This window comes from Euprymna scolopes, chromosome 35, assembly GCF_053919585.1.
Source record: "Euprymna scolopes isolate OS-2025 chromosome 35, ASM5391958v1, whole genome shotgun sequence".
NCBI classification, from domain to species: Eukaryota; Metazoa; Mollusca; class Cephalopoda; order Sepiida; family Sepiolidae; genus Euprymna; species Euprymna scolopes.
Genome location: NC_136516.1, coordinates 32,700,214 through 32,726,512, shown reverse-complemented (window position 1 = coordinate 32,726,512; position 26,299 = coordinate 32,700,214). Strand labels below are relative to the sequence as shown.

At 32.7% G+C, this 26,299-nt stretch overlaps 1 protein-coding gene across 3 annotated transcripts in view; it reads left to right on the top strand.

The window, feature by feature from the left end:
• The window catches only part of LOC145259797 (dmX-like protein 2), a 441,223-nt gene that overhangs the window by 219,756 nt on the left and 195,168 nt on the right, over positions 1-26,299 (top strand). For 2 of the 3 annotated variants that reach the window (XM_080117571.1, XM_080117568.1), the window contains exon 4: positions 16,995-17,021. The exons of the other annotated variant lie outside the window; for it this stretch is intronic. In XM_080117571.1, coding sequence (XP_079973697.1) covers positions 16,995-17,021 — 27 coding nt within the window. The remainder of the gene's footprint in view (positions 1-16,994; positions 17,022-26,299) is intronic. 3 annotated transcript variants of the gene reach the window in all.

Below are 26,299 nucleotides of genomic sequence, written 5' to 3'. Positions count from 1 at the left end.
TTTTTGTTTGTTTTTTTTTTTTATCAATTCAGAAGCTTTGTCAAAGGAAAAACAATCAAATATTGGAAAGACATTCATCTTTTTTTGCTGATCAAAGTCAATTAGAATTAACTCTAGAATTTTTAATTAGCAAAGAAGAAACTCTCTTGTCCATTTCCCACGTTAAGCATAAATATTCACGCAATCACTATGTAGCTATATACAAACTGAAAATGATTCTGTGTGATATATATATATATATATATATATATATATATATTTCAGAAAGTTTAGATAAGTCATCGGTACCGTCGGTTTCAAACCTGATAATAGGGAACTGTTTTAGGTCTCCATATCAAGCTCTCTTCAGCCGATCTATCTCATCTGTTTATAATCAGAAGTGGAAACGTACACATACATTACAAGATCTCGTGCAAATCTCGCTTTTAAAAAAAAAAAAAAAAAAAAAAAAAAATTAAATTTCAAATAATAAAATTTTTTAAAATTGTCTGTTTAATTTTTTTGGATGCAAAAAAAAAAAGGGAGGGGGGGGAGAAAAGGAAAACGAAAAGGGAGAACTTTTCTATACTTAAATGGTTCTGTTATTTATAATTCTAATATATGTGAACTATTGATCACGTCGCCTATGAAAAATCTAGTTTATTAAACTCATTAATTTAAAATTTTTCCCCGTCTTACACGGAATTGTTTTCATCCTAACTCAATTTCTAAACTAGTTTAAGGGAGATAACTTTGTAAAGGCCTGATCGATTTCACGAAAGAACTTTTAAATCTGATATTTTTAAGCCTAAATTCGAATGGATAATGATTATTTTTATATAATACTGTATCTAGCTTTATTCTTCTATATGTACTATATAATATATGCTTATATTCTCATTCAATCGCCTACTTTAATGTTTTTTGTTTTTTTAAATAGTCTGAAGAAGAATTTTAATTATACTCCTAAATTTTTTTTCTAAAAAATAAAATCCATCAGACTGGACAAAATTATTAAAGTTTAAATTTTAACTTTTAAATTTAAAATTAAATCTAAAATTAAAAATTTTAAATCAATTTCAAAATTAAAAATTTATATTTAAAATTTCAATGTAGTCTTTATTATTTTAGGAAATGCTTATCCGGAAGCCTAAGGAAGAATGGTTTTCACTGATACATGCGTTTAAAAAAAATGCTCACTGCCCGTATGGAAGTGGTACCCCCACCCCCGTGTATTTTTTATTTTCATCTTTTTTTAATTTTTTTTTGTTTTTTCAACGGATTATTGTCTAATGGTCAATACTCTACCAGATTATCAAAAAAAAAAAATTCAATATTTACCATTTTTTTAAAAGTTGTGCTCTGTTTCTAATACAACGCTCGAGTAAATCGATCCCCTATTTTGGAAACATCAACTTTTTCAGCAAAAAATTTTGCGTATAAAAACTTTAAAATTATATTCCTCCATTCTTTCTTTTTGGGGAAAAGCTTATTTATCAGGCTTGAAATCTATGACTTATCTAAACTTTCTGAAAATAAAAATATAAATAAGTATATATATATATATATATATATATATATACTAGCATGGGTGCCCGGCATTGCCCAGGTGTTTGGAGGTGTGTATGAGCAAAAAAAATAAGTAAAATAAAAGTGGTAGTAGGAAGGCAGGCTCAAACCCGTACCACGAAGGAGGAAAAGAACGGGGGGGGGGGAAATGATGTTTTTGCTGTTATGGCCACCGCCAAACCGGAAGCGATGTAAATTTAAATTAAGGCTAGACAATCGAAAAGAGGGGATGACATTCGAAAATATTGGTGAAAAAAAAGCGACCCCTCCCCGTAGAAAAGTGCTCAGTTGAGAGTGAAGAAATTAATGTTGTTAGCCAATTTTTCGATATTTGTCGTCTGAAGGGCTGAGCTTCAAAACGATACTGATCTTGTAAAAATTTGTCGCCTCTGTCAAAAGTTTTAGGCAGACATGCAAACATACATACATATTTATATATATTGGTAGCTCTAATTTTCGACCCAAACCGATTAAAAAGCTTGCTCTCTCTGTGAATACCATTTATGTCAAATTTCAAATGTTTACACCAGAAATTGTCTGAGTAATTTGGTAGAGACCGCAGAGATGAAATTTTTTTTAACTTTGACCCCTATTATGACCCCTTAACATTTGTTTTTTGCTCAAATCAAGTTATTAAGTGTCCATGTCCAAGGAACCTATATCTAAAATTTCAATTGTTTATACCCAAAATTGACGGAGGAGTTTGATAGAGTTCTTAAAGGTCAAATCGTTGAACTGTAACCCCTTAACAGCCAAATTTCTGGCCGAAAATGGATTACAAAGATTTTCCCAAATCTCCATACCCTGTATATCAAGTTTCGAGTCAGTAGACTGAAAATTGACAGTTATTGTGTCGGGAAATATACACACACACACACACACACACACACACACACACTTATACTTTTATAGATATATAGATATATATATGTTAATGATGGGGCGATTCCAATATTTTCTCAGATTCCGATACAATTACCGATTTTGATCCTTTAGAAGATTCTAAATATTTAATTATAAAGTTATTTTTCATGATTATCATAAAAACATGTTAAATGTGCATATTTCCTCAAACATAAAGATATACCGTATATTTCGGCGTATAAGACAACCCTTAAAGTTAAAAAATATCATCTTTAAAAACCAGTATTTCATAAGATACCGGGTGTTGCAATCTCTAGCTTAGGCTAAACAAACATGGTTTCATGATTTAGCAGTCTTAAACAACCGATATATGGTAAATTTATTAAGATGTGCTCCAATTTTGTATCTTGCCTTATCTGACGGTCGCCTTATATGCCGAAATATAGGGTACTTGTGTGGGGAGAGATCTATATATTTTAGTTTTAGTGGTAGTTTAAAATGAATAAATATTTATTATTGTAACATTATTACCAGCAGTGATCTTTTTAAAGAAAATCAAATAAAAAAAAAATATATATATATAATTAAAGTAATTATTTTTAGCATCAGAAAAAAGGCATTTTTTCCGATTCTGATACCTCAAAAAAAGTTCTGATTTTTCCAATTCAGATTAATTGTCCTAACACTAATCTCTCTCTCTATAATATAAAGCTGAATGTCTGTGTGTGTGGTCACGAATAGGCTCCTATATGGTTGACTACTTTAAAAAACTGATTACATATAATGATAGAAGATGTATCGAGACACAGAAATGGGTATGTTTGATCCGGCAGAACGGTGGTTCATTAAAATTGTGGGGTGAACACAGGCCTGGTCCACAAAGTATGGAAATAAAAAATTAAAAAATTAAAAAAAAACGTTTACAAGTGTTTTTGATATAGATGTACATGAGAATATTTGATAAGTATGTTTTAACTTAAATAGGGATGGTATAATAGAATTGTGGGGTCTGCGTTCGCGCCTGGCCTCCATAGAATGGAAATAGGCACAAACTTTAATAAAGACTTTTCATATTTATCTGCGTATACTTTGATAATTATGTTTCAGTTTGAAGAAATATAGTATAATAAAATTATGGGGTGTTCGTTCGCGCCTGACCTCCATAGAATGGAAATATGTCACATAGTTTGATAAGGTTTTTAATATAGATCCACAGAATATTGTGATAAGTGTTTCAGTGTGAGCAGGTATGGTATAATAAATTATGGGGTTTATCTATTTTATTTTTATTTTCATCATATTTTGCTTTGGTTTTTATACCCCCAAATTCGAAGCTATCTCTTTACAACCCTTCCTTTTCATAACCTATCATACTTTCATAAATCAGAGTCTATTTTATATAGGCTGTTTTTGAACCCAGTCAACGACATGTACTTTTGCTAGTATATATATATAAGATATAAGAAGTATGGCGTAGTTTGCTTGAAGCATTATTAGAGAATAAAAGGTAATTTATAGAAGACTATAACAATGCAGAAATGTACAGTCGTTGTGTTAAGATAAATAAATGAATAATAAATAATTCAATATTTTTTCTTTTTTATTTATTATATATATATTTTTTAATATATATTTATTCATTTATCTACCTGAATTTTAACTGTGGGTGGTATTTAATTCCAAAGGTCCGTTCGGGTAATAATCCATCGTCAGTGGAGAAATGAATCCTCTCTCTCTATGATGTAAATTGCAATGCGTTATTATCCGAAAGGACCTTGGAATTAAATACCGCCCACAGTTAAAATTCAGGTAGATAAATGAATAAATATATATTAAAAAATATATATATAATAAATATAAAAAAAAAGTTGAATAATTTATTATTCATATATTTATTCATTTATTTATCTTCACACAACGACTATACATTCCTGCATTGTTCTCGCCTTCTATAAATTACCTTTTTATATATATATATATATATATATATATATATATATATATATATATATCCCCAAAACCTATGGCATTTATGGAGGAGAGACTAAAACTTGCTGCTATGGTTTCAAATGATTTGAAATAACAGCAAGGGGAGACTTGATTCCAAATATTTCTCGTATGTCATATCTCCCCTCTTTTAGAATTAGTGTACGATTATGAATATCTCCAGTATCAAATAAACCTTACACACTGTGAAATTTACGTTATGTATGAAACCCAAAGAGGGGAGATATAACATATGAGGAATATTTGGAATCAAGTCTGCTTTTGTTGTAATTTCAGATCATTTGAAATCATAGCAAGTTTTTGTCTCCCCTCCATCAAGGCCAGAGGTTTTGCGGAAATATCAAATATTTTGTAATTCATATGCAAAACTAGCTAAACAAATGACTATGATTGAAACATTTTAAAAATATGTAAAAAAAAAGTGCCAAAAATAGGCTTTGGATGATGGATGATCCCCTTAATGTGCAACCTTGAAGAGAAATTTCAGATAGCCCATTACACAATTCAGGTCATTAGCTTTCCAACAAGCTTTCATTTGTTAAATTCTGATCAATAGTCGCTAAGATTTGGAACTTATAAAATTTCCAAAAAAAAGGTGATATATATATTATTTATATTTTACTATTTATATATATAAATATATTATTTATATTATATATATATATATATTATAAAGATTATATATATAAACATATATATAATATTATATATTAATATTATTAATATACATATATGTTTTTATATTATATTTTATTAATATTATATACATATATTATTTATTTTATATATATATTATTTTTAAAACTAGTAATCTACAGACACGCATGTTTAGGAGTTTTACTCCTCTTCAGCATAGCTTGACTGTTGTTAGGATTAGAACCCTGGACCTTATGTATTTCAGTCCAGCACCCTAACCCATTACGCTATGATGCCATGGACAATTTACTGTTTAGTTTTTATCGTTTATCTGTTCACATAGTTTTTGTTGTTGATTTTTTAAACGATATTAAGGTTGACGTCTCCGCCTCGGAGATCCGGTGTTTTTCTTAGAAGTCGCCCATTTTTTTTATTTATTATTTTATACATACATATATATATATATATATATATATATATATATATATATATATATATATATATATATATATATAATGGATATATCTATACTAGTAGCCAAATTGAATATTGAAATGCTCATATCTTTGGTTCTGTGGGACGAAACTATATGAAAATTTGCAGGCTTTTTGAAGATTATAATAATATTCTATGGTTAAACTTTTATGACAATTGGTAAAAAAGAACCTATATTTTCAAACCAATAAGATATGCCCAAATTTGCCTATATAGTATCCTGGCAGGTCAACTTCAATTTTGCATTGTTTTTTTGTTTCTTTTTTTATTGCTTGATTGTCTCCTCTGTGGCCTTGCCAAGCCACTGATGAAAGTGTGTGTGTCTGAGGACACTTCTCGACCTATATACTAAACGAACTTTTGATCTACAGACTTGAAATAAGGTATATAAATTATTCAGACATGTAGAAAACTTTTTAATCAGTTTTCATTCGGAGGAAAAAGGGTTGCTAAGGGGTTAAAATTAAAAAATTGGTACTTGTGGGGGGGGGTCATCAGATTTTTAGCTGTTTATCTCAACTGTTTCACGAGGTTCGAAAACACTTTTTAAGGGTCTTGGCAAGCTGGTTAAATGGTTATCATACTTGACTTACCATCTTTAGGTTTTGGTTTCGATCTCAGCTCAAGTATCTTTTTTTTTACTTACAAGAAGTGATCTGTTTAGAAAAAAAACAATACTTGCATGCAAATGTCTTAGTTCCTTTCCGATTTTTTATCTCATTTTTTTTTAAACGAATTTAACGTTACATTAAACGATACTAATAAGTCATTTTATTAAAGAGAGCTAATTTCAAATGATTAAAATACTAGCAGTTCAGCCCGGTTTTGCTCAGGCCCTATATACTATTCATAACTTCGTGTGCATATGTATATATATTAAAATGTTTGACTTGTGTCTAGGTAACCTACATCTAAAATTTCAAGTGTTTAGACCCAAAATTGGTGGAGAAGTTTGGTAGAGTCTGCAAAGGTCTACACTTTCAGCGTTGACATCTTGGCAGTCAAATTTTCACCCAAAAACTGATTAAAAAGCTTGCTGCATGTCTATGTAAAAAGGGCACCTCAGGAAATTAGCAATAAACTAACCTCTTCTCAAAGACAGAAAGCAAAGCCTGGGATGGTGGACCTCCAAGAACTGAACTCCCATCGCAAAATCAACAGAGATCGGATCTTTATGGGAATGGTCTAATCTCTGTTGATTTTGGGAGTCCAAAAGAATTAGCCAAATAAACGATGTAATAAAGTTTTTATTTACATCAGATGTTCTCAACCTTGCTTGGCCCATGCACCTCTTTCACCATTTGTAAGAATGTCATCCCCCTCCATTTCCCGTCCTTTCCAAGATTGCCTGTCTCAAAAGGTGCACTGTAAATAATATACAAATCTTACTGAAAGTATTTTCATTTTGAAGAGCATTCCCATGGTGTTCGAAAATATTTTTGTTCTTGTCTTTGTGATGAGGATGAACCTTTTGCAGATGTTGCTTCATCTTTGCTGGTTTCGTAGAATCATTTGTCAAAACTTTACTATAAGTAACACACTGGAGTCTTTCTTCTCCATTTATGATGATGGATGTGAATGCATTTTCAATATATGGATGATCGTTTTTTTTTTTTTTTTCGTTTTTTTTTTTCGTTTTTTTTTTTTTCGTTTTTTTTTTTTTCGTTTTTTTTTTTTCGTTTTTTTTTTTCGTTTTTTTTTTTCGTTTTTTTTTTTCGTTTTTTTTTTTTTTCGTTTTTTTTTTTTCGTTTTTTTTTTTTTTTCGTTTTTTTTTTTTCGTTTTTTTTTTTTCGTTTTTTTTTTTCGTTTTTTTTTTTTCGTTTTTTTTTTTTCGTTTTTTTTTTTTCGTTTTTTTTTTTTTTTCGTTTTTTTTTTTTTTTTTATACTCATGATGGACTCCGAATTCTGTAAATAAAAGCAAAAAAAGCCTTTCTTGGTCATACAAAAACGCACGCGGCCGTTTTACCTTTAATATTTTATACTTAAGCAAAATTGAGGTGACAACACACCCCATGGGACTAACACAGGGTTAAGATTTGCTTATATATTTTTTCTAATGTTAATTGTATCTCACACATAAAATAGCTGCTAGAAGCAGCTTATCCTGCCTTGACAGAGTTCAAAATAGACTTAGCTTAGTGGGAGATGCCCTTTTCTCTTCTCTGCAACTTATGTCTCACAGAAGAGACGTTGCGAGCCTGTCTCTACTTTATAGTTATTTTTATGGCAAGTGCTCGTCTGAGCTCCAATCTATGATCCCCCCTCACCAAACTTTCACGAAAAACACTCGTCTAGCCAAAGCCACTATCAATCATTTTCCACACTCTTTATCTGTGCAGATTTAAAATGCAGATTCCATGAACAAAGTTTTTTTTTATTTTTAGAGCTGCACGCCTGTGGAACTCTCTTCCGATTGCCTGCTTTCCAGCTGACTACAATCTGATTCTCTTCAAGTCCAATGTAAACAAGTTCTTGATGAACCGCCCCTCTAAGTAATCCAATTTACAAAATTCCCATTGTGTTTACTATGCTATAATCACATTGACTAATGTGTACCCATTAACCCTTATCCTCGAATGGCCTCTGGGCCTTGATAAGTGGTGATTCCTTGTGTAAAAAAAAAAAAAAGAAAAAAAAGTTGGATCCAAATAGTATTTAAGTTAAATGTTTCTGATTAGCCAATTTTCATTTGTTGTGGTTGTACCATGTTATGTGCAATATCACAAGGTATGTATTTTAAACACTTTAGTTAGGGAACTTATATAAAACATTTTTTAAATAATCACCTCAAAATCTAACTCACTAAGGGAGAAAACTCATGTTTTTCATTGGAGACTATAATCTACCTTACAAGTAGAGTTTTATTTCTTTTTCTGTATAAGTTTAAAAGTTAAAAACTAAAATGACTTTGTTTTATCCTAAGCAATGCCGGATAAATATAGCAAGAAAAAACTCTGAAGTATAAACGTTTTTTTTTTTTTGTTTTGTTTTTCAACATTAAGCTTTGAACAAGATTTAAAGTTTAATAATAAACCAGTTTATAATAGATTGGCGTCTTGTTTCCGCAAGCCAAAAAAAGGAATTGCACTCTTATTTCTAATCGAGTGATTGGTTGAATGAATGAAATCGTCTCTTCAAGTGATCCATGAATTAGCTGATTTGACATTTTATTTTTCTATTTTCTTTTTCCTTTTTCATTTATTTGTTGTTTTATTCTTTTCCTCTCCTTTTTTCTCTTTTTGTCGACTTCCTCTCTCACTACTTTTTCTCTCCATTATTCTTTTTTCTTTCCTTATTTTTTTTCTGTTCGTTTCTCTATTTTGTTTTTCCTATTTCACTTTTTCATTCCCCCTCCCATTTTCTTTTTCGCGTTTTTTTTTTCGTTTCTCTTTTTCTCGTTTTTTTTTCGTTTCTCTTTTTCTCGTTTTTTTTTCGTTTCTCTTTTTCTCGTTTTTTTTTTTTCGTTTCTCTTTTTCTCGTTTTTTTTTTTTCGTTTCTCTTTTTCTCGTTTTTTTTTTTCGTTTCTCTTTTTCTCGTTTTATTTTTTTTCGTTTCTCTTTTTCTCTTTTTTTTTCGTTTCTCTTTTTCTCTTTTTTTTTTCGTTTCTCTTTTTCTCGTTTTTTTTTTGTTTCTCTTTTTCTCGTTTTTTTTTTCGTTTCTCTTTTTCTCATTTTTTCGCGTTTTTTTTTTTTTTTTCGTTTCTCTTTTTCTCGTTTTTTCTCCGTTTCTCTTTTTCGCGTTTTCTTTTCGTTTTTTTTTTTTCTCCGTTTCTCTTTTTCGCAGTTTTTTTTCTCCGTTTCTCTTTTTCACGGTTTTTTCTCCGTTTCTCTTTTTCGCGGTTTTTTCTCCGTTTCTCTTTTTCGCGGTTTTTTCTCCGTTTCTCTTTTTCGCGGTTTTTTCTCCGTTTCTCTTTTTCGCGGTTTTTTCTCCGTTTCTCTTTTTCGCGGTTTTTTCTCCGTTTCTCTTTTTCGCGGTTTTTTCTCCGTTTCTCTTTTTCGCGGTTTTTTCTCCGTTTCTCTTTTTCGCGTTTTCTTTTCGTTTTTTTTTTTGTTTTTTTTTTCATTTCTCCTTTTCGTTTTTTTTTTTTTTTTTTTCCATTTTCTTTTTTTTTTTGTTCCATTTCTCCTTTTCTCCCCCCCTCCCCATTTCTCCTTTTCGCTTTTTATTTTTTTGTTCCAATTTCTTTTTTTTTCTTTTTCTTTTTTTTATTCTTTTGGTTATTTCTAGAATTATTTCAGGTGTTTGTCTCAAATTAGATCTCTCCAATCTGTCAGTAAGTCATGCTGAGGAGCAAAGAGGATGGTGAGGGTTAGGGTGGGGATGGTGTCCGATCCCCGTCTCTTCATTTTATTAAACTCTACCTGGGTTTTTATTTAATTGACTCGATGCCAGAAGGTCTTAATTGATCCACCACTAAAGACGAGCGCTTTTTTCTTTGCTCGATTCCACTTGACAACGTATGACAAGTGCACGGCATCGGAAGAAGCGATCAAAGACATCACTGAACAACCTGCAACCCAACTTTATATTCTTGATTGCACAACAAACCACTTGTACATCTACGGATGGCGAGAGGTGATATCTATCATCTTAAAAATGACATTCTTTATATCCTATATTTACACATCTCCTTCAAGTCTTTAAACAAACAATGGACACCTCCTGTAAAGGTACCTGTAAACATTTTATAGTGGAGCAAGTGTTGCGCCATCTCAACCACACTTCTTTTTTTTTAAATATTATTTTGTTCTAGCTGGGGATGGGGCATCCTACCAGATGCCATACATTCACTCCCTATCTCATACATTCCAGGTCCTGGATATGACCTAAAACTATATCCGATGGTGAGGCCCCAGCTTGCGGGCCTTGGGGAGTGTGGAGCCACCCTTTAATTGCCATTGCTCCCAGGTCCACTCTGACCTGGAGTGGTAGTACCTGTTAGGGTCCCAACTTTGGGTTAAATAGAATCCGACTTAAAAAACAAACATACTCCATTAAAAATCGTTCCTCAAAATAACTAGATTCGGCATTAAATAATCTGAAAAAGGTTGATATGCCGTAAAACAAAAACAACCAACCAACCATACATTCCAACTGGGAAACCATTTTAAGATTCTAATCGTCCCTTTAAGTACGATTGTTTGGATCTCTTCCGCACTTGGTTCACAGAGTATATTTGCCAGGTAGTTTTTGAAATTCTTTATTCTTTTTCAGGAGTCCGATTGCTCCTATAATTACTGGAATTATGGAGATCTTACTAAGATTTCATTTTTTTTGGTCCCTCGACAAAAGGAGGGGGGGGGGACCTGTAAATTCACCCTTGTCCATTCGTCCGTTTGCACTTTTCTCAATAACTACGCCTTGGAATTTGTTAAAATTGTGCACAAACATTAAACATGATAAAAGTAAAAAAAGTAACAGAACGGATTTTCCGGGAAAACTCCAGTTGCTCCCTTAGCGGTGCCTTTTTGGGTTAAAATGGCTAAAATTGACACTTTTATGCTTATTAAAAAAAATTGATGCCTTGGATTTTTATAAAACTTTCTAAAAAGTTGTAACTAACTGATTCCTATATAATTTTGTTTGTCTATACTTGGCAATAACTCTTGGATGTGCCCCAGAGCCATTTTTGGGACTATTTTACAATATTTGTTCAAACTTTTCTGTGTATGTCTTATTTAGCAGTTTTGCATGGTGCTGAACTCAAATTTAAATATGTTAAGGCCTTGGGAACTTTTGGAGCTAAATGGGGGGGAAGGGGAGCAAATGATGGGCTCAGTCATTTCTTTTTTTTTTTTTTTTTTTTTTTTTTTTTTGCTTGGTGCAGAACTAAAATGTACATATGTTACGGCCTAAAACTGCACCGTTTGTTCATTTTCAGCAAGATTTGACGTCCCCTGGAGACTTTTGGGGCTAAATGGGGGGGGGGTGACAAATGCTGAACTTAGTTATTTTTTTATGCCTCGTTCACTGTGCACAGAGGAGACCATGCATGCTTCACTTTTCTTTTTTTTTTTGCTTCTCCCAAACCTCTTCTTTTTTTTTTTGCTTCTCCCAAACCTCTTTTTTTTTTTGCTTCTCCCAAACCTCTTCTTTTTTTTTGCTTCTCCCAAACCTCTTCTTTTTTTTTTTTGCTTCTCCCAAACCTCTTCTTTTTTTTTGCTTCTCCCAAACCTCTTCTTTTTTTTTTTGCTTCTCCCAAACCTCTTCTTTTTTTTTTTGCTTCTCCCAAACCTCTTCTTTTTTTTTTGCTTCTCCCAAACCTCTTCTTTTTTTTTTTTTGCTTCTCCCAAACCTCTTCTTTTTTTTTTTTTGCTTCTCCCAAACCTCTTCTTTTTTTTTTGCTTCTCCCAAACCTCTTTTTTTTTTTTGCTTCTCCCAAACCTCTTCTTTTTTTTTTTTGCTTCTCCCAAACCTCTTTTGTTTTTGCTTCTCCCAAACCTCTTTTGTTTTTGCTTCTCCCAAACCTCTTTTGTTTTTGCTTCTCCCAAACCTCTTCTTTTTTTTTTGCTTCTCCCAAACCTCTTCTTTTTTTTTTTGCTTCTCCCAAACCTCTTTTTTTTTTTTGCTTCTCCCAAACCTCTTTTTTTCTTTTTTGCTTCTCCCAAACCTCTTCTTTTTTTTTTGCTTCTCCCAAACCTCTTCTTTTTTTTTTGCTTCTCCCAAACCTCTTCTTTTTTTTTTGCTTCTCCCAAACCTCTTCTTTTTTTTTGCTTCTCCCAAACCTTTTTTTTTTGCTTCTCCCAAACCTCTTCTTTTTTTTTTGCTTCTCCCAAACCTCTTTTTTTTTTTGCTTCTCCCAAACCTCTTTTTTTTTTTTGCTTCTCCCAAACCTCTTCTTTTTTTTTTTTGCTTCTCCCAAACCTCTTCTTTTTTTTTTTGCTTCTCCCAAACCTCTTCTTTTTTTTTTTGCTTCTCCCAAACCTCTTCTTTTTTTTTTTTTGCTTCTCCCAAACCTCTTCTTTTTTTTTTTTGCTTCTCCCAAACCTCTTCTTTTTTTTTTTGTTGCTTTTTTTGCTTCTCCAAACCCTTCTTTTTTTATTTTTATTTTTATTTTTTCTCTTTTAGCAAAAAGAAAAATCGACCACACTATTTTCACACGTTTCCATTTTAAAAAATTTTTCCTGAATATTTTTTTAATGTTTTCCATAAAAGCTCCGTGGTCCAGATTAATACTTTGGTTTTTGGTTGGCCAGATCTGGCCTGCGAGCCATAGTTCGGAGACCTCTATCATAATAGAGGATGAAAGACCGAGGTATACAAAAACTGGCATCCATGAAGGCACCAAAATCTAGAAACGTGAAAACTGTGACCATGTTCTTCCATCAAAATCTTTGTAAAATCATTTGAAGTCTTATGACGCTATTTATCCTTCATCCAAACATTGTCGTGTTTAATGTGTGGAATTATTTGTAAATCAGCAGCAGATCTTAAAAGTCAATCTCATCAATCAGTTACTTCTTCATCTACCACTTATGTTTCCGGCCTTGCCAGTCATTGGTTGATTTTTCAAACTCATACACGGAAACAAAGTAACGGTACTTAAAATAGTTGAGGATAAGAAGACGGCAGCTATCTGTTTTCCTGCTTTCTTCTTTAATGATCACAGGTCGACCATAGTATCACATATATTTATAAATAAGTTTTATTCCTACAGACATTAGTGTTCTATGTTTTCACAATCATCAATGCAAGAACTGATGATTGCTACTTGTTGCGAGATTTAAACTCAGCTACAAAGTCACCTTTGACTCTATTTGCTAGCATGATCGGAAATCATGAACATCACTAGTTTAGACGACCACCTTTTTTATTTCTCAGACAGTGCTCAACTTTAAGAACTTTCTACTTTCTACTAGGGCTATGACAACAGCATATTCTTTTCATTGTTTTTACTCTTGAGTATATATCCGACACAGACACAATTAATCAACCGAGGATCACATCACGCTATATAAAAACATATAAGATATCAATGGATACATACCTGAAAATCCAAACAAGGAGAATATGCTGTTGTCATAGCCCTAGTAATCACCGTATATATGACATCATGTGACCCCTACCAACAAGTTGTCGACCTCCAACGTTGTGTGCTGTGGTGTGTTCTCTATCTTTCATCGTTCTTGTACTGGCTATGTCGTCATCTTTTTTTTTTTTTATACGGTGGTCACCACTTATCAAGGCCCGGAAGCCACTCAGGAATAAGGGTTATTGCAAGTACAGTACGTTAGTGTGGAGATTTGATGAAGTGTTTACTTAAGGGGGCAGTTCATTAGGAATTTGTTAACGTTGGACTTGAAGACATCCAAGTTGTAGTCAGGTGGGAAGCAGGCAGACGGAACAGAGTTCCACAGGTGTGCAGTTCTAAGAAAGAAGCTTTGTTCATGGAATCCACGTTTTGATTTAGGCACAGATAAAGAGTGGGGGAAATTTTTGACAGTGGATTCAGCTAGACGGGTGTTTTTCGTGAAAGATTGGCGAGGGGGGACCAGAGATTGAAGTTCAGAGTAGCACCTGCCATGGGAATAACAATAAAACAAGGATAGGCTCACAACGTCTCTTCTGTGGGAGAGAGGTTGCAGGGTAGAGAAAAGGGCATCCCCCACTAAGCCACAAAGTCTATTTTGTACTCTGTCAAGGCAGGATAGACTGTTTTTAGCAGCCCCTTTTTCACACTGACAACCGTCGATGAGGATGCAGGGTTCACAAGTAGAAAAATAAAACAAAACAGGAAAAACACAGATGCTGATGCTTCACATAGACGTTGGTTGGACTCTAGGTGTGTGTTTCTACATGCTATGGTTCATATCTACGTCCTGTCGAGGCTGGGTTCTTCTGTTGCCATCAGTTCATCTTGATTTTCCAAAACTTTTCCAACCTGGCCCAAGCCAAGACCTGTCTCCAACTGTAGTCAATTCTCAACTCTCATTGCTGTAAATTGTCGCCGGTCGATCGTAAGCTGATGTTTGTCATCTGTAAATCGTTTCTATTATTAAAAACTCATCGACTGTCGCACCACCCCATGGCACTCTCTAGCATCATAAAACTAAATATCTCTCAATCTATTGTTCAGTTTTGTTATTGTCATTCGTCACACCCAAATTTAAATCTACTTTTAACCTTTCTTTGTCAATGTTAAGAACAAATTTCTTTCCATTGTCTGTTGAAAAATCTATTTCCTACTTTATTTGTTTTTCTACTTTCTTTCCTTAATGGCCGCAGGTGGACCATAGTATCACATACATATATTTGTAAATAATAAGTTTTCTACCTGTGCTAGTGTTTCATGTTTTCACAATCATCAAGGTAGGAAATGACGATTGCCACTGATCGGGAAATTCAAACCCAGTTACAAAGTCACCTTTGACTCCATTTGCTAAGATGTTACCTCCATGCCACGATCAATCGCCACAGGACTTAAGGGAAGTTTGATAACTATAATTGCCAAGAACGGGCACAACGTTAAGACGATTAATAGTGTTTAAACAGCCAGAAATCATGAACATTGCACAAAGCCAGCCGACTGCCTTTCTTTCTTATTTCACAGACAGTCCTCAACTATGAATTATAAATAATCATTTTTATATTTACAAACACTTAATGCTTTATACATTTTGAGATTTATATATATCTTGATGGAAGGCTGAAACAATTGTTTTATGATGTGAATTTAAAATAAAAAAAAATTTTTTTTGGATTTGTGAGAATCAGTATTAACTCGAGCCCATCTGTTTTTAGTGATCTGAATTTTTTGAGATGAGGATTTATAATTAGCATGAAAATGAAAACTACTCGACTCGCTTTCCGTTTCATAAACACACCACACATTTTGAATTCTAACGATTATGATGCATTGGAAAAAAAAAATGTACAAAAACATTCTTTTTCACCATTCACCAATAAAAGCCATTGTCAAGATGCATCTGAAGAAGGTCAGAGGTTACATTAGCTGAAATGTTGCAAAAATAAAACCCAAGATGAGAACCATAGACCGAGCAATCCAAGCAAGACATATTATTCGTCCTCACCTCAAAAGTTCATTTAAATTATTAACATTTTGGTTATCATCATTAAAGTTTTAGGGTTAAATGATGGCTGTAAACGGTTTTCACATTTTTGTCATTCAAATATGCTTCGCAACTTGAAGACTGTCTTTTATAAGAATTGGATGTGTTTCAAGATGGAGTTCTGCTGCCACATTGCAAGAGGTGCTGCTCAGAGCAGTCGTTCTTGCCTTGACAGAGTACAAAATCGACTTGGAAATCTAGTGGGCGGAGCTCTCTTCTGTTCTCTACAGTCCTTTTCTCACAGAAGAGACATTGCTTGTCTCTCACTATTGTTATTTCCATGGTAGATGCTCGACTGAGCTCCAATCTCTGAACTTTCCTAAAACATTCGCAGCAAGAACTCATCCTTATACCACAATGAAAAAAAAGAAAGAACTTTTCTTTCTATCTCCGTGAGCATAGTATCAGGCTCAATTTCCACAAACAAAACTTTGCACGGGCTTTCTATTTGTGGAACCTATTACTACAGAACTACTTCTCTGCTGACTACAACTTTGTCATTTTTAATTCCAAGGTCAGGAAATTCCTGTCATGAACTGTCTGCAAATATTCAAACATTCTGTCACATTTGCACTTATCCTTGAGTTGCTTTTGGCCTTGATAAGTGGTGACTCTTTAAATAAAAAAAATATAAATAAAAACAAAGGTCGAAAGTTTGCCGTTTGTTATATCATCCACAGATTTAGGTTGCATTTTAAGAATGTCCATCTCCATTTCTGTTGTTCGTATTTACTTGCCTCTCCACGGGGACAGAATTAGACAGGAGGTTATTTTTTTTAATGTATGGACCCCCCCCCTCCCCAAATAGACACTGGATTGAGACAAAAATAAAAATTGCCTCAGTCTAGAATGATCTCTTCATAGACCAAGAACAGAAAAGATAAAGTACAGTATCAGAACAGATCTCCCTCCCATCATGGAAAGAGATGACACAAGGTTTGGAATGTGAGGATTGAAAAGCCAGCGCACAAGAAGAGGAGCAAAAGATGGCAGAGTAATCCTATCAGCATTCCCTGGTCAGGGTGCTTCCGGCAATTAACAATAAACTAACCCTTTCTCAAATGGTTAGAGGGTAAAATCTGGAAGGGTGAATATCCTAAAACTATACAGAACCAAACCATAACCCTACAGAAACAAGAACAAGGCCTCCTCTCTCAAACTGCCAAGATTCTGTCGGACTGATTGTTGGGGACGTATCTTTGACTTAGTATGAAAATCCCTGGCTGATCAGATATTACACTTTACTCCTAACAAGGTTCATATTTGTGTCTTCTTGTTTATTCCACAGCTTTTTATTTTTGAATTCTTAATTTTTATTTTATTTAAAAATTAAAATGGAGACAAATTTATCTATTTGACTTGATTTAATTTCAGCAAACATGTTCTGCTACTGAGCATATGGTATGTTATTGTTAATAGCATTGTTGCTTCATATCCCACTCGCGACCCCTTTTCTTTTTTTGTTCAGATTCCATTTTTGTTTCCTCGAATTTTTTTTGCTTTATGGTAGCTTACCTATTTAAAAAAAAAAAAATAAAAAAAAAAATAAAGTGGGACGAGTTTTATTTTAAAGGGAGACAATCCCCAAATCCATTTTTTGCGACTAACTTTTTTTTTTTTTTAATCCCTCGATGCTTTTTTCGACTTATTAAACACCCGTTATTTTTGTCTATTTTTGTTTTGTTTTGTTTTTTTTAATTTTTAATTATTATTATTATTGGTACTTGTTTAATTTAATCAAGAAATTAAATTGTTTTTCTGAGAACTTGATTCCATAATGGGTACGTACAATATATATATTTTTTTCCAATATTTTCATTTTTTTAATTTTTTGATTAAACTAAACAAGTACTTTATTATTATTATTATTATTATTATTATTATTATTATTATTATTATTATTATTATCATCATTATTATTATTATTATTAATATAATAAAAAAAACAACAACACTGACCTTCTTTATATATGCGAAAGGATATCTGGTAATTTTTTTCTTCTTTGCCATTATCAACGTAAAATAAGAAATTTGTCATACTTTGGAAATATCTGAAAAAAAAAAAAGAAAAAAAAGGGTAATTCAACCTAATTAAAAAAAAAAAATGCAACAAAATTTTTTGTGCGTGCCGTCACAGAACGAAAATGTTATAGCAAAAAAATTAATAAATTGATAAACTATTTTTATTGTATTTTATTTGTTTTTTTCAATTAAGAAAATCAAATTTTACGATTGTAAGCAATTAATAGCAAGCTGTATCCATTACAAGACTTATTTTGATTTCTATTTCTGGAGACGTGGTTAAGGGGGAGGTAACCAGTGATAAGTTTTAAATATGGCAAAGTGAGATACAATTATTGCTTCCTCATTAAATTTGATATTTTTAGTTTAAAAAAAAACTTGATTTTTAGAATATGACTTTTTCGTTCCATGACAAGTATGTATATCAAAGATTTTTTTTGTATTTTTGTTTTTTAAATGGATTGAATTTTGGACTTGCACAAAAAAAGTAGTGTGTTCAGGGTGTTATAATGTAAAATGGTTATTCATTTTTGGGCCAGAAGCCATTATTTGATCACTCAGTTTTTTATGACATAATGTAGAACAGAACGGGTAAACATTTTTTAAAAATAGTTTTTAATAGATATATTTTTTTAAAATTTCAGAACTGTTAATGTTTTAGGGTTTTTTTTTTCTTTATATTGCCACCCTGCAATTAGGGTTAATGTTTTTTTTTTTTTTTTTTTTTTTTTTTAAGGGGTCTGCTTCTTTTCTGTTGAAAAAAAAAAAATCCCTTAAAAAAACATGTTGTTTATTAATCCTAGCACTAACCACAAGTCTGGGTTGGCAAAAAAAAAAAAAAAAATTCAACAAATCTAATGAGTTTTTCTAGAAAAAAAAAATGGTGCTAATCCATAATTTTCACACACCCTTTATGATGTACACATCTGTGGCAGAAAGAAAATATCGCCCACCAAAAAATTGATAAAGTAGTTCTATTTTTATAATGAAAATCATTTTCAAGCGAATTTTAGTTTTTCCAATGCTCCCCACCACGTTAAGAATGGCTTTTTAAAATTTCACAAGTTTGACTTATTTGGAATTATCTCCCTTGTCCTACAAAATGGCGTTTAATTGATTTTTTTTTTTTTTTTTAATGAAACTACTTGATCAATTTACATCATTTGTAGTATACAATATTTTCTCTCCACATATATGTACATTATGGAGATTTTTTATTTATATTTTTGGGTATTTTTGTTTTATTTGCACCAATATTTTAAATAGTGATAATTTTGGAAATTAAAAAAAGAAAAAAAAAAAAAAAAAATGGCTACTCGTTCTATCCTAGACTATGGTGGTTAAGAATCATTTTACATAAAATTTATATAATAAAGTGACTCCTCCACACACGCACACACTCTAAAATTATTTTATTCAAAATTGTTTTCCAGTTATTTCCCTGATGCCAAAATAAATCAAATCTCATTTTTCTTTTTCTGCTAACATTGTGGTGGAAAAGAGCAAAACTTTCCCAAATTTTCCACATAGATCTGTTTGCAAAAAATAATTATCCAATCAACCAAATGGATAATATCCATTTCAAGTTAATTCCTATTAGATCGTGTTCATTTATGTGCTAATGTTGCTAGGGAAAGATATTAATCTGCTCCTCTTATGGGTAAAATACAAATGGTGTTCAGTTTATCCAGTGGGTATTGTTTCGGTTTTAACCCCCTTCCACCTATAAGGGTTTACATGCTGTTAAGCAGACAAATAAATAAATAAAATCGTATTTTGATTGCTATTTTCATCTTGGTTGTTATTTTTACGTTTCAGCCAATGTGACCTCTGACCTTCATCAGAAGCATCTTATTGAACTTGGGATTCTTTATTTGGACTTTGGGAATATATAGAGAATTTCGAACTGTACTTTTTATTTAATCCACAAAGATAGATTGTCCTTGTTCTGTCAGCCATGGTCGGGTAGAAATAATTAAGTCATTCTTGGTTATTATCACATAGTAAGGATTGAATCTTCAACCTCTAGAGGGTTGAAATAATAAAAATATACTTTCTTTCTCTATCTATCTCTTCATGTCCGTTTCCATATGTATGTATCCCACTTCTTGTCTATCTCTGTCTGTATGAGACCACCATTTTGTTTTTGTACTGCCTTTATTTTTGAGTAAAAAAAAAAACACTTTAAAATAAGTTTAAGCTCAAAAAAAAACTTATTCAGATATGTGGAAGAGTAACTTCGCTTGCCTTAGGTAACATTTATTTGTTGTGTATTTTTTATTATTATTTGTTAGTTATTCTATAAAATCACCCGAAACTTTTCTCGCTATATATTATTAAAACTGATGGTGATGCTTTTTGCAGGGCATTTGGAAACTCTAAAGGTATTTTTTGTCGAGCATTTAGAGGCTGCAGATTCCAATGTAGTCTTTTTCAAATGCATGTTATAAACCATTCCCATAATTCCATACCAGTTATTATAGGTGCCACATGGCTTATGAAGAAGCTGGAGTCCTACCTAACTAATATTTCTGATGAACCAAAATACAAAAGAGATCCAGACAACTGCACTTAAGGGAACAGCGAGGATACTAAAAAGAGCTCTCGGCTGCTTTTTTCAATAAAAAGTAGGACAATGTGGCAGCTGGTTTGGTTGCCCCATACCGAACGTTACAATCTTCAAAGGAAGAAAATTAATTAAATAATCAAATTTGCTTCATTCCATTAATCCATTTCAATATTCCCATAATGTTCTTCATTGTGAGAAAAAATGCTAAATGACTTTCATGTCATGAAGTTGTTGAGGGTTGGACGAGGGTCGATTTTCCTTTTTGACTTATTAAATAAAGTGACGTTCCTGGCTTTGGTTTTATAACTCCGGCCGGAAAGAAGTGATTTGCATATCTGTTGGTTATCTTAATAATTATAAATCTCTGTGGACCGTTCAGGCGTCCTTGCTTGCTTGAATCTTGTATTATAATAACGTCTGTTCACAATTTAATTAATATGTACAAAAGGTTCACTGTTTTACAAATTAATTTTCATACTGAAAACAGACGTTTACGCACTTTCCTTCCATTTATATATATATATATATATATATATATATATATATATATATATATAGTAATTTATAAAATATATATGGCGATTAAGCTACACTGAATATTCGGCGTTTCATCCACTCTAGGATTCCCCAGGCTTATGCGCGAATTCTGTGGTTGTTTATCGTTTTTATATGGTCCTTTTCTATTGAGGATTTAGTTAGCCAATCAGCTTTCTAGTATCCACCGCGCCCTTCCTATCAGCCAATGGGCATGCATTTTATCGGAAAAAGGATTTGTTTTAAAACTAGGTTAGTGCTTGTTTTTTTTTTGTTAGTTTATATATAAAAATATATATATGTGTACATACATACATATATATATATATATATATATATATATACATACATATATGTGTGATCGTTTATGTATATTCATTAAACTAGCTCTACCTATGTATTGAGCACTTTTGAAGTAAATACTTAAAGTTTACGCATAAATCTATACTTTCGTATACTAATTTTATGTGAGTAAATGAAGTAGTTATATATACACACACACGCAATGTAACCTGGATATGAGACCCGAGTATAAGAGAAACGGATATAAGAGAGATTTTCTCTGGTCCCAAGTTAGAGCCTTTGTTAATGTACAGTGTAACCCTGATATAAGAAACTTTGATATAAGAGTAACCCTGATATAAGAGAGTTGCAGGGTAAGGGGAAGAATATCTTATATGCGGGTTACACTGTGTGTGTGTGTGTGTATATATATATATATACATATATATATATATATATATATATATACATACACAGCAGCGTCTAAAACTAAGGGACAAAATTTTAAAACCTAATATTTGCTAGAAATAACAATTGTGAAAAGCTAAAATTTTGTCCCTTATTTTGAAAATAAATAATTGTTATAATTTTTCTATCCTTTGCAAATGATTGAGTTTAGTATGTTTTTATGGATGATAACGACTACCAGTTTTCAAAATTTCAGCTTTTCAGTTGTTATTTCTAACAAATATTAGGTTTTAAAGTTTTGTCCCTTAGTTTTGGAGGCTACTGTGTGTGTGTATATATATATATATATATATAAAGAAATCTACATTCAATAAGTAACCTCATTTGCATATTACATTAAAGAAAATCTAGTTTAATAATTAGTTCGATTTTATTATTTGCTTGTTGTAATAGAATCGTTTTAATTTTCCTATTTATAAATATTATTTAAAGTTAATTTGAGTTATTTTTAATTTAATTTAATTTCTTTAATTTATATTTTATTTTCAATTATTAATAACTGACAACAGTTGCGTTTGAAACTAGAAGTAAATTTACTTATTTAAGGTATGGGATGAAATCCCCTTTAAGCTATGAAAGTTACTTCGCGTTTGATTTTCATAGACTAAAATGGATGTGTTTTATGCTTCCCTAAATACAACATGTGGTCCCTTTTCGTAACAAGTTAGGATATTATGACTAATCCGTCCACTCGGCAATATGTTTTGACCAGGCAAGGCTGGGTATACGAAGCAAGTTAATTATTTAAAAGTATTCCTTTCTTCTGTGGGGCGAAACAAGGAGGATCTTTGTGGATGTTCTTGTGACGATTACGCTTCTTGAGAACTCCATTATTTATTATCCTTTCTAGAATTCTTGTGAACTGGATTATAGTCCTTTAATCATTTGACTCCTGACAGTTCAGAGGTTATGCTTTAGCAACATTTGCAACTTTTTACACTTGATTGAACTCTGACTTACCAACTACCCCCGTGGTGTCGGAGAAATTTTCAATATTATCTTTCTGTTGCCAATCATTCCATTTCATTAACGTTTATCCTCGAGTAACTTTCGGTCTTGATTACAGATTTAAAAAAAAAAAAATCTGAACTGAAGTATCTGACACTAGTCACTCACTCATTGAGTAAAAAAAAAAAAAAGTCTCAAATCTAATAGCTCCACACTCCAACCTCTGTCCTATCACCATAATATCGCACCTCTGTGCCTGTTTTACAAGTACTTTAATAGAATAAGCTCTGATGAACTCGTAGCACTTGTGCCTGATCAACATACATACTCCCAACTAACCCAACAAGCAGAAAAATCCCACCCCTTTAATGTTGAGCTTCCTACATGCCAGGAACTCTTCTACTGTAATAGTTTCTTCCCTCGGACTAATCGACTTTAAAATTCGTTTCATGTTTTCCCGACTGTACTATCCTATTAAAGTTTAAATGTAATGTGAACAGAAATCTCGCTGCTTAACTTCCTGCAGTCTCCTGTTTGCCATGGTCCCAAATAGTAGCCCATTATGTTCCTTGTTCCTTGTTTGTAGTGAAAGAGTTAAAAAAAAAAAAAAATAAAAAAAACGGTATTCCACCAATTCCTAATATAGTCTTGGTCTAACAATGGAAGCAAAGTCTAGTTACATTTGGGATTCAAATCTGAATGAAGTTTAATGTCACGGTTTAAGTCATGACAAAGGAGAAATAAATTAATATTTCAGTTATTTTCATCTCAACACGAGCGCAACGTTTATGTATAATTAGACTTGCGCTGGAGACTCCATTAACTCTAAATAGATTCTGAAAGGTCAATTACTGTCTCGGCTATTGAAGAGCTCCACAAGAATAATGCATAATAATTAAGCTAAGTGTCACATTAAAACCGCTGTAATCGCCACTTTTAACCACGCGAAATTATGTCGCAAATATAATTAACCAATACATTAACATGTGTTAAGCTGACACTTTGCCAACTTTATAAAACTAACAATCGCGTAGTTGTTTTTATTCGACTCTTTACTTGTCAAAGTGATTTTACCACAAGAACATGCAATGTGAAATATAGTGTGACCTCTCCCACCATCAGTGACCCCCTAACTCCTCCCTAAAGAAAAAATAAATTGCCATTCATGGAATCAATAACAAAATTCATACTTCTTTTCTGCAATGCAATGAAATTCGGTACAAATAAGTATTTTATATTTTCCTTGGGCAATGCCTGGACACAAGACCTGCTTGTATTTAATAAAATCCATAATCATTTCTGCAATCCAACCGGCTCTATTCTAGGCTCAACACTGTTTCTTTATATGAATGAACTTTCAGAGAATATTATGTACTAACGGGACCTGTGGAAATTTCACAGCGGCATCTTTTCATATGTGATATATTGCTGCTGGGCATTCTGTGGACGTTCAGCATAAATGGACACCCAACGATATCATTGTACCTATTTACAATGTTTCCCCACGGGACAGAGTTAGACACCAGGGTCGTTTTTAATGTGGAGAAAAGGAATAGAAATAAAAATTGTCCCAGTCGTGAAGCATTTCTCCTCCACTGACAGAGAACAAGAAATTGAAGTGTAGCATCTGAAGAACAGATACTACAATTTGATCTTGGCCCGAAGGAGCCCTTTTGTTAAAACTGTAAAGGTATTTACCTAAGCAATCTGGTCAGTGTAGTGTCAGAATATATCTGGTTATTACAGTTTATCTCCAATATCCTTAGGAATCTGTGACATATTTCCATTGTATGGATGCTTGGCATGAATAGAAACCCAACAATATCATACCATAATTAGACAAAACAGATACTACTCTTGGATCTTAGCCAGAATGCAAAGAAGGTACATTTTAGTTTCATATATAGCCGAAAAGCAACATTTTTTTTTTTCACGGTTGCATCTTCGGTGATGGGGAGATCCTATTTATTAAAAAGGAGGATAGAAAGTGATGACGTATTACGAACATTAAATTAGCGTCTCTATATACTAATTTAATGTTCGTAGTATGTTTTCACCTTCTATCCTTCGTTTTAATAAATAGGATCTCCCGATGGAATAATTTATCATCTGGATACCGTAACACATGTACATACATTAAAGAGACTATGGTATTAATATATAGATTATAGGTCTTTTCTTTCTCATAAAAGATTGCGATTAACTCTAGATGGTGTCTTTTCTTATCAATTCTGGTGTTCTTCAGGACTCTATTCTAGGTCAAACCCAGTTTCTTCTCTATATAAACTAGCCCGGCATTGCCCGGGTGTTTGGAGGTGTGTGTTAAGCAAAAAAAAAAAGAAAAAAAAGAAGGGTGCTAGTAGGCAGGCAGGCTCAAATCCGTATCGCGAAGGAGGAAAAGAACTTGAAAAGAAAAAACATGATGTCTTTGCCGTTGCATCCATCGCCAAACTGGAAGTGGCAAAGGCTTAAATTAAGGCTAGTCAATTGAAAAGAGGGGGATGACTTTCGAACATATCAGCGAAAAAAGCGACCCCCCCCTCCCTGTAGAAAAGTGCTCAGCTAAGGGTGGAGGAATTTATGTTTTTAGACAATTTTTCGATATTTGTCGTCCGAAGGGACGAGCTTCAAAACAATACCAATCACATTAAAATCCGTCGCCTCTGTTGAAAGTTTTAGGCAGACATACATACATACACACATACATACATACATACATACATACATTTAAACAGACAAGTGAGATTTATATTATAGATCTTCCAGAGAATATTGTTCAGAAAATTAACATCTGTGTTGATGGTGATACCACTGTCTATTTTGGTGATGTTTCTCTTACTCAGACCAGTTGAAATATGCAGCTAATCTATAACCTGTGTTCAGTTATGGATTGGAAATGCAGTGGGAAATTTTTTTTTTTTTCTTTTTCTTTTTACGTAGGAGTCACTAGTTATCAAGGCCTAGAGGCCACATGAGGATAAGGGTTAGTAAATGTACAGTAATCAATGGGACAATACACATAAGAAATTGTTAGCAGTGGAAATTTGGTAAATTGGATTACTTAAGGGGAACGGCTCATCAAGAACTTGTTTACATTGGATTTGAAGATGACCAAATTGTAGTCAGGCAAACAGAACAGAGTTCTACAGGCGTGCAGTTCTAAGAAAGAAACTTTGTTCATGGAATCTACATTTAGGTTTAGGCACAGATAAAGAGGGTGGGAAATTATTGATAGTGTTTTCAGCTAGACAAGTGTTTTTTTTTGGTGAAATTTTGGCAAGCGAGGGACCATAGATTGTAGCTTAGACGAGCACTTGTCATGAAAATAACGATAAAGCAGAGACAGGCTCGCACCATCTATTATTTCGTTTAATTCTGTTGAAACCTCCATCCATAGCCTTGAGCCCCTGGAGAGGCATAGGCCATCTACAACTTTTTGTAGATGATTTTGTAACAAGGGATTCTTTTTACAGAGTGAGGGTGCTGGCCCCACACCCAACCTTCCAAGAAGGTACATACAGCGCCTAGCTTTCCCAAATGGTCACCCATCTGGTACTGGCCAGGCTCAACGTTGCTTAACTTCGGTGATTTGGCGAGAACCCGTGTATCAACGTGATTGTGCTGTACATCTGTTGAGACATGGCTTGAGAATATTGTTCAGAAAATTAATTGATGATGATGATGATACCACTGTCTATTTTGGTGTTGCTTCTACCCAATCTCCCTCGGATCAGTTGAAATATGAAGCTGATCTAGAAGTTGATCGTCAGGTTCAGTTGTGGATTAGGATAAGAAATGGTTTGTTTTATATTATTTAGATTCATCAGACTAGTGTTCTCATCTTGAGTGTGATTTT